General features: G+C 49.8%; 2 protein-coding genes across 2 annotated transcripts in view; one reads left to right on the top strand and one right to left on the bottom strand.

Moving 5' to 3' along the window:
* Window positions 1–17,773, top strand: part of PRRT1B (proline rich transmembrane protein 1B) — a 596,855-nt gene that overhangs the window by 418,164 nt on the left and 160,918 nt on the right. The gene's annotated exons all lie outside the window — the stretch shown is intronic.
* MED27 (mediator complex subunit 27) overlaps window positions 1–17,773 on the bottom strand; it is a 212,251-nt gene that overhangs the window by 135,639 nt on the left and 58,839 nt on the right. The window contains exon 3 of the mRNA XM_066366884.1: window positions 4,319–4,449. Within this exon, the coding sequence (XP_066222981.1) occupies window positions 4,319–4,449 (131 nt within the window). The remainder of the gene's footprint in view (window positions 1–4,318; window positions 4,450–17,773) is intronic.

Here is a 17,773-nt window from a genome sequence, read left to right as displayed (position 1 = left end):
AGTAACCGAGTGAAAAGTCCCCCTCTGTGCAATGTCCCTCCTCACTGGCAACCCTGACACTCCTTCCTTCAAAAGGGAGGGCTGCATCCCCCCTCCCCCACGTCAGCCAGACGCAGTGACTCATCTCTCACACACAGAAAGGGTGGCACAGATGCCATGTGTCCTGAGACTAAGACATCAAAGGAGGGGCTCCACCAGGCTCTCATCTCAGTTCACTTGCTCTGGAAGACGTCACCTGCAGGTCACGAGGACACTCAGCACCCTGCGGAGAGGTCCACACGGGAGGGACTGAGCTCGCCCATCAACAGCCCGTACCGAGCAGCCTGCCATGTGAGCGAGCCACCGTGGAAGCGGCCTCCGCATGCCAGTCCACCCTTCAGACGCCCGCGGTGTGGCTGAGAGCTGACCGCAACCTGTGAGACACTGAGGCAGGACCCCCGGCCGAACCCCCCAGACCCCGGAGCTCAGGAAACGCGACAGGCTGTGTTTACTGCTGGGAAACCACTGGGTTTCGGGGCAGTTTCTTAGACAGCAATTGATAACCAATGTAGTGACCTTGAAGCATTTAGCTGGTGTTTTATAAGGGAGTTCAAGAGATTGTCTTAATGATGAAATTATTTTACGGTTATGCAGTGCTTATAATAAAATTTTGTAATCAGTGTTCTACATATCAAATTACACCTTAAAATCTAACAACTACACTCAATAAATACTGATGTGAGACAGAGCGACATGACAATACAATCTTTTTTGGAGGGTTTTTGTTGTTGTTTTCTTTTATGTTATCTTTCTTTTCCCCAAACTTATGATAATATATACACTAGCAGGGTCCTATTTTTAACTTAAGAATTCTATAATCCAGGCAGGTCAGCAGCCATATCGTGTCGGTGCTTCTGTCCCCGCTATCTATTGTAGCACAGGAAGGGGCACACCGTAGACTCTACTGAGTAGATGCTCAAAGGAGTGCATGAATGACCTTCAGCCACAGGTCCCGTTCCGCATCTGCAGATACAGAACCACGGGGCGGCAGTTCTATAAAGAGATTCCAGGATCAAGGAAAGGCGGCAGTCGATTCTCACAGCCAACGGCCCCTAAGTATAGGAAATCATTTCAACGTTGTCTTCTTGGGACACAGTAACCACTTTTCTCTTTGAAACTAAGTATTTTGAGTGATTTATTATAAATTTATAATGACAGTTGTGAACACCTCTTTTCTGTCTGGCACGAGAATAGTCTGTTGATTGCCTCGGTGCTTAAAATAGTTTCTAAGTGTCCTCATAATAGCATGTCACCTGTAAACAGGTTTCAAGCCAATGCAAATTAACAAATGGTGAACAGATGGACCAAGCACTGACTTTTGTCAAGAGAGCATTAGCAACACACATGGTCTGGCTCCGGTTTTACGGGACCATTAGAAAGCCTTTCACTCCTCGCCAAACGTCCTGCCTCAGTCGACAATCCATGCAGGGAAAATGACAAGTTACAAGGCCCATTAGACTTCTGAGCGCTGAGAGTTGAGATCTGCAGAAGCACCACATCAACACAAGAGAAACAATGGATAATGTTCCTGAGGAAGTTTTCTGGCAAACAGTGAAACTGTCTTGTATCATGCAAAGAAGCGGACCCTGCGGTGTCTGAAAAATATGGCGCCGGTGCCTGCCGCAGACAAGAGATGGCCGGCCGGTGGCTGGCTGGTCCCGCTCATTCTAACCCGGAAGGACACACTATTGCGGGGAACACCCGAAAGTCACAGAAGCCATGGTCTCACAGTGTCCACCAACGAGAGAAAAGGTCCCAGAGTCTTTCCGGCACCTCCCCAGCTCCTCACTGGCCTTTCTCCCCTCGCTCTCCAAGTGTCCCCTAATGTCATCTCCTCAGAGGCCTTCTTTGTCCCCACTCCCACCACCCTCCGTGCTCCCCTGCTACGCACCAATCATAACCAGAAATAACTATTTATTTTATTTTTTATATATATTTTTATTTATTCATTTTTAGAGAGGAGAGAGAGGGAGAGAGACAGAGAAAGGAGAGAGAGAAGGGGGGAGGAGCTGGAAGCATCAACTCCCATATGTGCCTTGACCAGGCAAGCCCAGGGTTTCGACCTCAGCATTTCCAGGTCAACGTTTTATCCACTGCGCCACCACAGGTCAGGCATATTTTTTATATTTTTTACAGAGACAGAGAGAGGGACAGATAGGGACAGACAGGAACGGAGAGAGATGAGAAGCATCAATCATCAGTTTTTCGTTGTGACATCTTAGTTGTTCATTGATTGCTTTCTCATATGTGCCTTGACTGCAGGCCTTCAGCAGACTGAGTAACCCCTTGCTCAAGCCGGCGACCTTGGGTCCAAGCTGGTGAGCTTTGCTCAAACCAGATGAGCCCGCGCTCAAGCTGGCGACCTCGGGGTCTCAAACCTGGGTCCTCTGCATCCCAGTCCGACGCTCCATCCACTGCGCCACTGCCTGGTCAGGCACTGTGTTTATTAATCTGTGTAAGGTGCTTCTTTTCTTTTCGGTGTTTTCCCCCCAGGAAACAAAAAGCTCCAGGAAGATGGGACGTCTGTCCTGCTCATGATTTTATCCCCAGAGCTTAGGACAGGGCCTGCTGGACAGTGGGTACAATAAATATTGCTAATCAGACAAAATAAAAGAATGCAAACAATTGAGTTTCAAATGTCAATGCGCCTTTGGACTGAAAATTCTGTCATGTAGCTTGTAACTGAGGATGTAACGGAGCAGCTGAGGGCAGGTGAGCGAGGAAACATGATTCAAGCCCAGGTCAAGCCTGAGGGTGCTGTCCCTCCCAGGGGAGTGTGCATGCTGGCAGGAAGGCTATCAGCAGAGACGGCTGTGTTCACGTTTCCGAGTCTACGCCACAGAGTGGACCTTGGTCCTCATCTACGAGGGTTCCTGGTACAAAATCCCCTACAGGTAAACGAATGGCCTTTCGGAAGGAATACCACACTGCAACAGTAAAGAACAACCAACTTGGGTGAATCTGACAGATATTCATTGAGTGGAGAAAAAAAATTGATATAAAAGATTACATACTGCCCTGGCAGGTTGGCTCAGCAGTAGAGCGTCAGCCCAGCGTGTGGAAGTCCCAGGTTAGATTCCAGCCAGGGTGCACAGGAGAAGTGCCCATCTGCTTTCCCACCCTTCCCCCTCTCCTTTCTCTCTATCTACCTCTTCCCCTCCCACAGCCAAGGCTCCATGGGAGCAAAGTTGGCCCGGGCACTGAGGATGGCTCCATGGACTCCACCTCAGGCACTAGAATGGCTCCGGTTGCAATGGAGCAACACTCCAGATGGGCAGAGCATCGCCCCCTGGTGGGCAGAGCGTCACCCCCTGGTGGGCGTGCCGGGTGGATCCCAGTCGGGCGCATGCGGGAGTCTGTCTGTCTGCCTCCCCACTTCTCACTTCAGAAAAATACGAAGAAAAGAAAAAAAAAGGATTACATACTGTGTGACCCATTGATATGAAGTTCAAGAACAAAGTCGTAACAGTGTTAAAATTGGGAGGGAAGTGGTACAGGGAGGGAAGTAGTTAGAATTTAAAAAGAACTTTACATCATTTTGTTGAATTGAAAAAAGAAACTTACACTGTAAACAGAGATACTTAAAAAGATGTTCTCTAAAATTTAATAGGGCATTTCTAAGTAGTAGAATTAGAGCAATTTTTACTCTCTTTCTTACTATTAATCATATATGCTTTATGTAAATGGTTTTAGAGCCAATGTCATTTTTATAAGGAGAACCATGAGGAGCCCTTCCAGGGTCTGGCAGCGGTGGCCACATGGCTACAAGGAGGTGTACACATGCAACAATGATCAAGCTGCACGCCTCATGAACCTTACAGCTCTCTCCTACTGGAAAACAAAGCACACATATTATTAGTAAGAAAAGAACACGTGAGCCTCACGCCGACTCTCATGCTGGCTCTCCCAGGGTCTCTAAGTAGCTGGCAGCTGACCACAATGTGCTCCTCAGCTGCCCAACTCGTAAAGTAAGGACAGCTGTGTTCGCCCTCTGTCTACTAAGGCGATGTGAGAAGGAAACAAAGAATACGCTACGAAAACTTACAGTCCTATGTGGAAAAGCCACACACAGAATACGTAAACTAGGAACTATATTATAACTGCTTCATTTACGACCTATGCAAAATATGTTACCTACATGCTGGGTTTCTAATTTTAACAGATACTTTTTTAAAAGGAAAAAAAAAACAATCTTGCAAAAATAACTGTCCATAGACAATAACGAACACCGAGCCGAGTTCGCCCTGGACCAAGGCCCTCGTTCAAACCCATTACTCACTGAGGCGGTAGGACCAGAGTTGTGGGCTGAGCCTTCGGTCTACGTTTCGCAGATACTCCCATCTGGTTAGCAGAACGTTTCAACGACTGTTGATTCAAGAGGCCAGATGCCAGACCCGCATGGTACTGCAACTGCAGAGACAGAACACGGGAAGGGAAGGAGCGGTCAGGAAAGGCAGGCCCAGGGTTTCACTTCAACCGGCAATACCTGATACATCTCACCCCTTTGGAACAGTCTAAATTTTCAAATACTGATGCTAACATTTTGCTTCAAGGAATGTATTCAAAAGGAGATGATCAGAAATACGGAAGGAATATGAATAAGGTCGCTCAACGAGGCATTACATAATAATGAAGGAACCAGAAACAATCTAAATGCCCAACAATCGCTGGGAAATAGGTTACAACATAGAGAACATTACATCTTTTTGTTGAATTGAAAAAAGTTTACGTTACAAGCAGACACACTTAGGATGCTCTCTAAAATTTTAATAGTGCATTTCTTAGTAGAATTAGAGAATTTTAAACATTTTTTTTACATCTTTCATATATACTTTATGTAAATGGCTTTAAAGCCTATGTCATTTTTTATAAGAAGATCCATTCATTCTTAAAGATAAATTAGTTCTGGGAACTCTTGCCAATGTTATGTCATGCTTATAATAAAAACCATATAACTCACAAACTACTGCAGTAAACCAGGGCTATGCTGCTTAGAAACAATTCAAATATAATGTGGAGTTAGGGTTCAGAAGCTGTGGGCCCCTGTTCCCAGTGGTTAAGTTACAAGTATCAACTATGATAAACTCAGGAAGGTATTTTACAACAATGTATCCAAATGGATAAAGACCCACAGCAGAGAAGGGGCGTAAGAAGGTAACTTCGCTCCTCCCACACTTAAGTGGAATACATCGGGGGAGAGGAAGCATCCATCTCTCGCAACCAGCTCAGGACCGGCTTCCTGGGCTTTGTTCTGGATAAACTGCTGAACTTCAGAGATTACTTAGGGCAGATCCTTTTACTTCTCTATACCGCCATTTCTCTATTGGAAAAGAGAAGTAACACTAGCTAATTCCAAACCAAAGAAGATTTCTTTTATTAAATCCACTTTATTGAGTTATGTTTTACATAAAATAAAAAGCATACATTTTAAGTGTACTGTTTGATGTTTTGGGTAATGGACACATCTGCAAAACTGCCACCTAGTCAAAATATAGAAATTCCCCATCACTGTCATCCCTGACTCCTGCCACCAGGATCTGGTGATTTAAATACAGCTGGTCCTCACGAGTTGACAAGTGAAGCTTATAGCCAATCTGACGTGTGATGGTGACTCTTATCTTTCTTTTTTAATCCCATACTTTTTATATTTTAGATTGTAGGAGTTGTCATCAATCTCTGTAATAAAATTATTCTTGACAGGTATTCCAGTTTTGAACAGATGTAAATAAAACATTCAAATGTGAAAACGCCACGCTAAGAATCTGGATTGAGACCGTAGATCACACCTAGTATGTTCCCGCCCTCTTTCTCAAATTAAGCGAGGTCTCTCAAACGTTATTTAGAATCAACTGAACATACAAATAGTAATTCATTCTGAAGCTCCAGATCAATTTCTTTTCAAAATGCTCTTCAAAGGATAGATTTCCTGTGCCGAGTCAGCTACATTACAGCTCATGGTAATGAAACGTGGCCACAGTTTAAAAGGGGCTGGGCCTTGGATGCAAAGGGTAATAACGTTCTGAAAAATAAATGGCCTCACCTAAAGCCATTGAGCTGCACACACATAGGGAATGAAAGAAAACAAAACTAAATGAAATGATCTACTTCTTGGAAGCGGCTATAAAAATGAAGATATCCAGTCACCCAGTAAGACCGAAACGTCTGTGTTCGGAGCATCCATATTGCTTTCTAACAGCCGCTGGATTTACGTGGTCGATTTGCCGCGGGAGCCGTATGGCTGCACAATACAAGACAAAGATGTATCACGTTCATAATAAAAATGGAGCTCCTCTCAGGGTGGAAAAGGGGGGCATAATTTGGCTTTAACAACTCATCTTAGACCAATGAATTTTGCTCAAATTTGTTTTTCTCCTACAGAGTTCTTAAATGGGAAATCAATGGAAGCAAGGGACAGTACAAGTTTGAAAGACAATGTTTCAAAATGTCAGCTCCTTGGGTTTCGATCTTCCCCACCAGAATCTGCAATGAGAGCAATATGCATGGGGCTTTATGGAATTAAAGGGAAAGACAGCTTGGCAGGGTCCCCCCGGCCCGAGAGTGGGCTCTCCTGCCGGCCCTCCTCCGCTTGGCATCCACTGGGGCCCGTGCTAGCTCAGCCGTCCGGCCCTGCTGACTGCGACTCTGAGTGGAAGGGGCTGCTAACGCTGCGGAGGGCAGGCTGGTTCTGCCACCTGGCACCGTTCCGATCATTTGCTCAAACAAACAAAAGAAAAACAAAACAGCAGAAAGGCATGCTGGCTGCTGGCTGTCCTTTAAAGGGCCCCTTTGGAACCTCTGCCTCTTGGGACAGCCCCACTGTGCACGGCACCCCCACGAGCGCATGCACAGAGAGGGGCTCCTCTTCCCAAAAACAAAACCTATCCTTGAAAGCTGACTCACAGTGATTAAGCGACATTTGTTAATCATAGATACTTATCCCGGCTTCCAGGAACACGCTCCGACTGTCAAGATCTATAAGGGGCCCATTAAATATTTACCAAACCATCTTTATAATGGGAGAAAAGGTCAAAGTTAATAAAACTGACAGGCAGCTCCTGTCCAACTGGATTTATACATTATTTAAGCACCAAATATTCCATTCCATGAAACAGTTGAGATCTGAAAAGACTCTTGGAAAATGTTCACTCAGCCAATGGTTTTAAAAAGCAGAAGGAACTTCAGAGCTGGTCCACAAATTAACATTAAGAACACATCACTCCCCCAAATACTGCCATAAGTTTTCAATCACAGGTTCTGTAACATTTCCTATAAAAATGTATTTCAATAAACATACTTTGCTCCAAATGTCTGTGGCATGGAAACAACTCTGTTTCAAAAAGCAACTTATCAAAGTTCTAATGTGATTTTTCTATCCAAGATCAGCCCTACACTGAACGCAAGAATGAAATGAAAGAGAAGAACAAAACCACCTCCTCGTTCAGCGCCCACACCTCACCCCTGTGGGGATGGAGTTTATGAGGTAGGGCCTTCCGATGTGGTGAGTCCCCACTCGGCGCCGACGGGGATTTCAGTGTTGGCTGGACTTCGAGACCATTTCTCTCAGCTCCGACTTTGCGATTATTCAGGTCGACCTCTATTTCCTATGACTGGCCAAGGATTCTCCTACGAGGTATCAATCTGAAGCACTTTCTAATCAGTTATGTCTGCTAGTTACCTCTGTACTTGGGAACATCTCAACAACTCATAATGATCTGGGGAAAACACCATTTAGAAATGAAAAAATCCTGATTTTGCAGAACTTTTAAAAAAATGAAGGCTGTGTTAGTAATATTTAACATGCCAAGGTGCCAAGTGTTGGCAGGCAGGGCTCCTGGTAAACTCTCACGGGCTCCGCTGAGACAGGGCCTGGGACCGCACACCCGTGGGTCACTCCGCAGAGCGCGCCACCACCTCTCCCAGGGCCGCCTAGCTCTAGACTCCGATCCAAAGTCTGATGCGTCTGGCTTCCTAAAGGGCGTCTGTTTCACCATAAAGCAGCGAGGCAATGTCCCCACAACCTCACACAGTAAGTTAGCAAACCTGCACCCCTGGGTAGCCGAGATTTTTACAGAACCTGTTTTTAATGAAGTCTTAAACTATTGAGGCCCAAATTCAATTAGCCTTAATAGGCTTCAAATACCATATCATGAAAGAAAATTCTAAAAAACAGGATTAAAATACAAAATTTCCGACTTAAATCTTGGGCTCAGAAGTCAGATGCAGGGCTGTCCCCGCCCCTCCTTGGCGCTCTGCCCCATTCACGCCTTCCCCGGGGTTCCTAACGCTTCTGCCTGCTCCCAGGTAGATCAAGGACCCACTTCGCAAGAGACAGAAGGCTGAGGAGAAAACAGAAGGAAATTCATCACACCGGTCACATTCAATGTACTAATTAAGCCGGTGGCGTCCTATCAGGCCCAGGACGTGAAAGTGGCAGTGTGGGCGGCGGCCCCCTGGGCCCGGGTACCACAGCCAGCCGTGCAGCGCCACCCTGCCCGCGCCATATGGCCTCGGTCCCACTTTAAGAAAATCCGACATTCAAAAAAAATCTCGAAGCTCCTAAGACAGCTCAATCAAGGTTTGATTCTTGCCACGCTGAACATCATCATCTCCTTCTCCAGGATTCACCGAAAGCTTCTGTGGGGCGGGGGAGCAGGGGGGTGTTTCTCAACCTTAAGGCATGGTTCCCTTTATTTATTTATCTTATTTTTTTCTTGTTTTCTCTGAAGCTGGAAACGGGGAGAGACAGTCAGACAGACTCCCGCATGCGCCCGACCGGGATCCACCCGGCACGCCCACCAGGGGCCACGCTCTGTCCACCAGGGGGCGATGCTCTGCCCCTCTGGGGCGTCGCTCTGTCGCGACCAGAGCCACTCTAGCGCCTGGGGCAGAGGCCAAGGAGCCATCCTCAGCGCCCGGGCCATCTTTGCTCCAATGGAGCCTCGGCTGCGGGAGGGGAAGAGAGAGACAGAGAGGAAGGGAGGGGGGAGAAGCAAATGGGCGCTTCTCCTGTGTGCCCTGGCCAGGAATCGAACCCGGGTCCCCCGCACGCCAGGCCGACACTCTACCACTGAGCCAACCGGCCAGGGCCGGTTCCCTTTATTTTTAAAAATCACTCTATGTCCAATTGCATCTAAGTTTCTAAGGAACACTAGCAAGACACGTCGATACCCAAACCCAACTGAAGAATGAGATGCAGGCCGCCCAGGGTTACGGACGAGATGGATTTGTTCTGAAGTGGAACCTGTGTGTAAGCTGGAACAGGTACACTTATCTATTAAATGAAACTTAGATGTTTGTCTTAACATAGTATTTACCTCTACCTTTTTGTGCATATAAATACTTAAACATTTTCAAACCTACAGAACCCACCTGGTTCGTAACCCCGAGGCTGCCTGTAGATCTGCGTTGTAGTGAGCTCTGGCTGGCTTGGACCGCAGGGCCAAGAGGAGGGAGGGAGAGCCGGGAGGCTAGGGGCTCGCCATGTCCCCCTGCAGGCAGTGAGCTCTGGCTGGCTTGGACCGCAGGGCCAAGAGGAGGGAGGGAGAGCAGGGAGGCTAGGGGCTCGCCATGTCCCCCTGCAGGCAGTGAGCTCTGGCTGGCTTGGACCGCAGGGCCAAGAGGAGGGAGGGAGAGCCGGGAGGCTAGGGGCTCGCCATGTCCCCCTGCAGGCAGCGAGCTCTGGCTGGCTTGGACCGCAGGGCCAAGAGGAGGGAAGGAGAGCCGGGAGGCTAGGGGCTCGCCATGTCCCCCTGCAGGCAGCGAGCTCTGGCTGGCTTGGACCGCAGGGCCAAGAGGAGGGAAGGAGAGCCGGGAGGCTAGGGGCTCGCCATGTCCCCTGCAGGCCCCTAGGCCAGCTGCCCTTGTCCGAGCGCAGAGCTCCTGCCAGGGTGGGACCTGGCGCCCAGGGAAGGCAGCCCTGTGGGCGGAGTCCTGGCCATGGGTTACTTTGTAGTCTCCCCAGTGTCCAGTGCAGTGCACTGCATTCAGGTGATGCTAATGAAGCCATCACCTGGTGAGTGGACTGCAGGTCAGTGCTCCTGCTATGGCCTGGCCTGGCCCGTCACTGCAACCAGTCTGGGAACTAAAGGGCTTCGACAGACAGTCCTCTGATGATGGGTCCTCTGACGACTGGCCCCTTGAAACAGCAAACACACGGCTTTGCAGGTGCTCCTGTCACCACAGAGCCAATTGAAGCGAGCAAGCCTCTCATCCCTTATTCTGCTCGCCCCAAGGAGCAGCGGCCTGAGCCCCCTGCAGACACGAGTCCAGGAAAAGGCACCCGCAGGGCTGCATGTGGATCACTCCAAGCCACAGAACCCTAATGCCAGAGAAAGGCCTTAGAGAGGCCAACCCCCACCCGACCCCCACTTTACACTAGAGGGGACGCCACTCCGAGAGGTGACTGACCCAAGGCCACACGTATCTAAGAGGAAGGCGGGCCATCTCGCCTTCACTTCCCAGATCCTTCCGTGCGTGCGGGTGAGTGCGCTGCACCTTTGCCCCGGGGCAGCCTGCGGACCTGTCTGTCACCTCCGCTCCAGCCGCGCACGGGTTCCTCCCAGACAGGGTCCAGGCCGTGCTCAGGGGCGGTGCCGCCAGCACCACCAGCGTCGGCAGGCTCTGGTTCGCTCCCTTCACTCTGACCTCTTAGGCACCGAGATGTCGCCTGTCTTTCCCCTCTTGACTCCAGTCACGTCTCAAGTGGGGGCGGGGGAGAGCTTGAGGAAGTTCTATATCTTGCCATTTTAAGGTTTTAATATCATTCAAGGTTATTTAAAAAAAGAAAGAAAAAATCCTTGGAGAAAAGAAACCTAGAAATCTCAATACTGTCAGAAAATCTAAACTCTAGACTCAGCAGCAGCGCATTTAACCTCCCAGCAGCTCTGATATCGCTGTTTGATGGGGCAATTATGTGGCTGCCTGATGGGCTTTCATAAATTCTTTTACTGTCCTGAGAACCCGCATGTATGATCTGTTTTGACTGAGGGGGTCCCTTTGAAAACCAGTGTCCTCATGATGGCAACAAGAACGAACGTGACCCACGCAGCATCCTGGGCCCCTCAGAACACTGACCAGAACAGCCAGGGCCGCGGCAACGGAGCGAGCCGAAGCTCGCTGCCCCATCTGAGGACACGTGGGCCCTGGAGCCATCACACCCGTGAGGAGGGCTAGTCTGAGATTCTCGTACAGCCCCATTTCCCCTAAACCAGTAAGTAAGCCTCCGACTCGGATCAGGATCCGTGCAAACCCGGCCCCCTCATCACCACTTTCAGTCACAGGACCTTTGCCCCTCATTATTGAAATGTGTTTTGTTTGCAGCTAATGAGAAAGAACCACGTGTTACAATAAAGCTCGGGTGGCTTCTTTTGAACATCACTCTGAGGAGAGAAACAAGCCAGCCTGCCCGTTATCATCTGTGCCAAGGAGAACAGCTACAGAAAAAAAATACCACAAATCTAATTGTCTTGCTGGGGTTTTTATCTGAATATTAGCTAATGGTATTAGTATCTTTTCTCCTTTTATCTCCTCAGGCTTCTTTCAAATAGCCAGTATTCTTTTAAAAAAGAAAAACAACCTTAGATTTGAGCTTTTATGGGTAAATGATCTTTTTGAGTTGGTCAAGACAGCATCAATAAACCATAAGAAGGAAGCCTCCAATTTATTTGCCTATTTCTTCTCTACTGGGAAGCTGGATTTCAGGCCTTTCAATTAGGATGAAAGCAGGAGACCAGATCAGGGTCATTGCTTCCTGCTGTCACAGCGTCACTGACATGCTAACTGCCATTCGGGTTTCTTCCTACACAAATTCTTCACATGTCCCAACTTCACACCCTGGCAGCGAAGTCAACGAGAAGCTGGGCAGCAGTGTCTTCCCCTCCCTGGAACACCCCAGACTCACACCTTCATCAACAGGCCTTCTGCACACCCGGTCCCATCTCCGCTCCAGCTGCCTGTGTGTCACCACCCCTCAAAGACGCCAATCAGCTGGAGGAGGTATCACTCACATCTCTGAACAGATTCACTAACGAGGCAAACTGCAGATGTGGCTAAAACTGGAGACAACAACCCTCTCAGGGACTATCTGTTCAGGGAGAAAGAGGACGTAAGACGGAGGCGGGAAGGGTGAGCAGCTAGCACTGAAAGGAGAAGAGCGGAGGGCACACGAGCACTGGTGCCCCCACCCCAGGTAAGCGCCTCACAGTCCATCCCCAGCTCAGCTTGTCTGCCCCGCGTGGTCCTGGAGAGCAAGGCACAGGCTCGACAAGAAGGACCATGTCGGAGGGTCACCTAGCCACTTACAAAGGTGCAGGCAGGAGAGGCAATGTACCAATAAGAGCATCCTGACCGATTACAGAAGGTGACAGTGTGTCAGAACAGCTCTCGGAAGAGGGACAGCACGGTGGCCATCTTGTTGCTTACACTCCTGTTAGTGGAAGAAGTCCGTGTCTGAGGCCATCATGTTCCCGACTCCAGCTAAGTATGAACCACCAGAATAAGTGTCCACTTACATACTACACCAGGGGTCGGGAACCTTTTTGGCTGAGAGAGCCAAGAACACCACATATTTTAAAATGTGATTCCGTGTGAACCATACAACGACCCGTGTACATTACACATTATCCAATAAAAATTTGGTGTTGTGCTGGAGGACAGCTGTGATTGGCTCCAGTCACCCACAACCATGAACATGAGTGGTAGGAAATGAATGGATTGTAATACATGAGAATGTTTTATATTTTTAACATTATTATTTTTTTATTAAAGATTTGTCTGCGAGCCAGATGCAGCCATCAAAAGAGCCACACCTGGCTCGCGAGCCATAGGTTCCCAACCCCTGCTCTACATCCAACAAAAACTGGAAGTATACCTGACCTTTCTCTGTTACTGACCAAGGTAGGAGTAAAAGGGAAGAATGATACATTCTGGAGTTATCTTTACATGTCCACCAGAAATGCTGAATACAGGTATTTTTTTAAATCAAAAGTGTATTAATTATTTTTCTACACATAGTATTACTTTGTATTAGCTTTGAGCATCCTGCATTATGGTTAGACAATGATGTATTTTACAAAGCGTGCCCCAGCATGTCCAGTACAGTTACCACAATATTGTTGACTACCTGCGGAACACTAGTGTTTAAATGCAAACTTTAGGCCTGGCTCAACAGTCTAAAGAGTAAGGCTAGAATTATGTCAACAGCCTCTTCTAACATTGAAGTTCTATAATGTTATAAATATTTCTCTATGGAAATGCAGTCTGAACATGACTTCTTAGGATAAAAATCACCATTGGTAACATTTAAATCTGCTTATAAAATGCAGACATTTCCCTTGTCACCCCGACTCTAATCAAGGCAGTTGCGGAGGGTGGCCCAGGCTCGCTGTGATGCCGGCTCCTGGGACAGTGGAGACCGGGCAATGCTAGAGGCCTCGCAGGGGCCGACTGCTCACTGCCGTACAGGTGCTACTTGCTGCTCTCCCCACACATGCACACTGACCGTCCCCACAAGAGATGTGTCCCTGGATATTTCTTCCCCCCCAAAAAAACAGGTTTTTCAACCAAGAAATGAGTGAAATGAAAACCACTGGATGCTTCCACATCTCAAATCCAGATACTGGATGCTAAGCCTTTGTCATCTGGAAAGATTTAAGTCAAGAAACGAGGAAACATAATTTTTAAAAATTACCAATCTGGCCTGACTGGTGGTGGCGCAGTGGATAGAGCGTCGACCTGGGACACTGAGGTCCCAGGTTCAAAACTCCAAGGTTGCCAGCTTAAGCACGGGCTCATCTGGCTTGAGCAAGGGGGTCACTGGCTTGAAGCTCAAGATCGCTAGCTTGAGCAAGAGTCACTGGCTCAGCTGGAGCCCCTCAATCAAGGCACATATGAGAAAGTAATCAATGAACAACAACTAATGTGCCACAACTGTGAGCTGATGCTTCTGATCTCTCCCTTCCTGTCTGTCTGTGTGTCTCTTTTTCTCTAATAAATAAATAAACAAACAAACCACCTGGTAAATACAGAATTAATTAGATGACTCTCAGCCTCTTCCGTGAGCAGCAGCAGTGACTCCTGTGAGTTGGGGAGCTTATGCCTCCTGTCTCCCGGTGTCATGAAATGACCATTTCAGCTGCAAGCACCAGTGTCATGTCGCGGCAGACGCAGCCCTCCTCAGCTCCCTCCGCTCCCTTCATTCCTCCACTCGCTCACTGTCACCTGGGGAGCCGCTGACTGCCACCTGCCCGGCCTCCCCTCCCCCCGCCCCGTTCCGTGAGACCGGAAGCAGGGGAGGTGGGCAGGGAGAGGCGGGGGGACAGAGAACGTGCAGGAGGAGCAGGGGGAGCGGGGCCATGGGACCCGACTCGGAAGATACGGAGCTGTGACGTCAGACGGGCTGAAGAGAACAGGAGTGGCCGCCAGGGAACAGCGGCTTCGTCTGGAGGCCTGGGAGGGCAGGGTCGGGAACCGGGAGAAACCATTTAGGGAGACCCAGTATTTACATCGATTCTCTTTAACAACTGCCCTTCCCTCCAAGAACAGGAGGAAGACACCCCGGTGGCTCAGAATTATGGTGGGCAACGGGTCAAGGAGGCAGCTGCTCTGCTCTCTGCACTTTGTCCTGAAGCAGCGAAGGTGGGAACACTGGAGACAGTGAGGCCTACTGGGTAGAGGAGCTTTGCCGTCAGCCCCGAGGTCTGACCTGGGTGCCTTCCCCCGAGCCTGGCTCTTCGGCAGCCCGAGGGAGGGTCTCTCATGAGGACCAGGCTGTCTTCTCACTGAGCACGCTCCCTAAGGCAGGCTCTCCAGCGCCCGTCCTCACGTCACAGCAGCCCCGCGAAGGGAAGGAGCTGTGGTCAGCCTCCTTTCACAGATGACTAACAGAGGAACAGCTGCGGGGATAAGTGACGTGCCATGTCACAAGCCCTGAGCACGGTGCCCTGAGCACAGCACACAAGACAGAGCTGCTCTTGTGATTACCAGGAGTCCCTGTCCCGAGAGCTCACCTCCCCCAGCAACGCCAGAGGTGACTGAATCCTCACAAAACTGATTAGAATTATCACCTTCTAATTAACTTCTGTCACCCTAAACATGTCCGACAAAAAAACCTGGTAAACGTAAAGGGAAGAAAGAAAAGCGTGGCCCGAGGCCGTCCGGAGTGCGCAGCTGGTGCGTTGCCCTCACATCCGTGAGCCTCGGCAGGTCTGACCGCCACCCTGTCCAATCAAGGACACCGCAGAGGGCGCTGGGGACACCGGCTCTCGGAAGGAAGGCAATGTGGAGGGCCAGCGGGGACACACCTCCTAAGGTACTGTAGAGACTGTTCTTTTCATCTCCACACACACAGCCTCAGTGCCCAGGGAGCTGGCTCAGCGCTGACGCCCACAACAGTCAGGGAGGAAGTACTGCTCGCGCGCTGACAAGTACTGGGCGCGGAAGACAGCCCCTCTGCAGGCCCGGGGCGTGCTTCCTTCCTCACAGGGCTGCTGGAGCCTGTCAGTTCACGTCCTCACTGCGCTGTCCACGCGGGAAGGACGAGAGAGGGCACAGCAGGCGTCGGCCTCCATGGCAGGACTGTCCATGGTCGACACTCGCCAAAGCATCTACAGGACACATTTTGAAGTGGGTGCTACTCTAACTCAATTCAGTTCATCTATACAACCACCCTCGGAGGCTGGTTATTATCTCTATTTCACAGATATGGAGGACACTGAGGCACAGACGGTTAAGTGGCTTACCCCAGGCCACAGAGCCAGCAAGTGGCAGGCTCAGGACATCACTAAACATCAAAGCACAGAAGTCCCCTTCACACATAAGGTCCCTATGAAGAGGTGAGGACAAGGGGGATCCACTGCCTCCCCCAGATCCCTAGCTTGGTCTTTCCCCGTTGCCACGGGCAGCCATCCAGAGTTCAGAAAGCTTCGCTGTGCGGCTCCATGGGAAGTGGAGAGCACAGGAGACATACCCACCGCCAGGCCCCCTGGGAAACAGGAAGCCAGCACACCTGCGCAGGACCTGGCCGCCCTCCCTTCCGGCTCCTGGCTTCTGATTCCTGGTCTACCTGCTGCCCCTTCCAACTCTACTGCAACCTGCTGCTCGTGACCTGCCCTCGCCCTCACTTCCAGGACTCGCCCGCTGCTGTGTGAGTGTGCAAATCGGTGCACACACACCTTCTCACCCACTTAGTGCCTTCTAGACAAGAATCTGCCAGTACAGAGCCATAATTATTTTTTTGAGATATAAAAATATATAGAATGCTCTCATCAATATAGGTGCCAAAACTCCTGTGGCATCAAACACTGACATGCGCTGATGTAAGTCTATTTAAATCTTAATTTATCTCACTTAGTGTGACTTGTCTACCATTTGCTACACAATATTTGATTACAGGGCACTGCCCCAAACCACACTGGAGAAATTACTATAATATGCAGTAAATGAACCATACTACCTTTCAATAATCCAAAATATTTTAAAATTCAAAACACACTCAGACCCCCAAACCTCTGGCTCAGGCCGAGGCCCCGGTCACGCGGTGGTGCAGTGGCGGGGGAGGGCGGAACCATGCCCTGCTGGCTGGCACCCCAGGACTGCTGGCCACCTGACGTAAGCACCCCTCCAACACACACACTGAGCGCCACCGCCAGTCCCTGGACTCACAGTGAGGCAGGGGAGTAGGAAACGAGGGAAACTCCTTGACAGGTGGACTAGGGAAACTGAGACAGAGGAATTAAACAAAGACAATTTCACTGATTTACAGCCAGTCCCTGGACTCACAGTGAGGCAGGGGAGTAGGAAACAAGGGAAACTCCTTGACAGGTGGAATAGGGAAACTGAGACAGAGGAATTAAACAAAGACAATTTCACTGATTTACAGCCAGTCCCTGGACTCACAGTGAGGCAGGGGAGTAGGAAACGAGGGAAACTCCTTGACAGGTGGAATAGGGAAACTGAGACAAAGGAATTAAACAAAGACAGTTTGACTGATTTACAGCCAGCTAATGAATCACAAGGTTTTATCCTCCCTAACCAAGGACACTTAGGAGCAAATGGTTTACACGGTCCAGACCGTCCGGGGGCAGACTGGCCTTGGTCCTGGTCTCTCCTCCATGATGTTCTTTAAAAATGAAACCAACCAGAAAATAGCCCTGACCCGGCTTTGTGCACGTTTTGATGAGTAACATACTGAAGGACACACCTGGACAGCTGATGAATATTCTGTTAAGACACCCCCCCCCCCCCCAGGATTCCTGAAGCTAAAGAAAGATAAAAAGCCTCAAGACAAAGGCCCCTTGGCCTCTCTGTCTTAGGCGTATCGGCTCTTTCTCCTGCACTCTAAGGGTCCCCACACGACCTGTTTGGGGGAGCAGCGGGCGCAGCTCTTCCGGGGCTGACCCGAGCCTTCCAGTGAGCTACGGCAGCCCCGCCTTGCCTGGCTTCTGCCTGAGTGTCACGTGCCCAAGCAGCCTGGCCCGGCTCTCCTGCTGCCCCTTCTGCCCTGAGCCCTTCCTGCCACTGTGCCCAGCTGTAATAAGCACTTGAACCCACCGGGACTGGCGTTGTGAAATCTTTCCTGCACACGGTCCACACACCACTGGCCAGCACTGGACAGACCCGCTCCAGGCCCGGGGCCCGTCTGGTGACAACAGGGCACAGAGCATGACAACCTGTGTGAGCTGGCCCTGCCCTCTTCACCTCGCCGGAAGTCCTCCGCTCTGCCCAGCTCACTGCCCAG

This window comes from Saccopteryx leptura, chromosome 2 (genome assembly GCF_036850995.1).
Source record: "Saccopteryx leptura isolate mSacLep1 chromosome 2, mSacLep1_pri_phased_curated, whole genome shotgun sequence".
NCBI classification, from domain to species: domain Eukaryota; kingdom Metazoa; phylum Chordata; class Mammalia; order Chiroptera; family Emballonuridae; genus Saccopteryx; species Saccopteryx leptura.
Note: the sequence above shows the minus strand (reverse complement) of the source record. Positions and strands in the feature narration are given on the sequence as shown.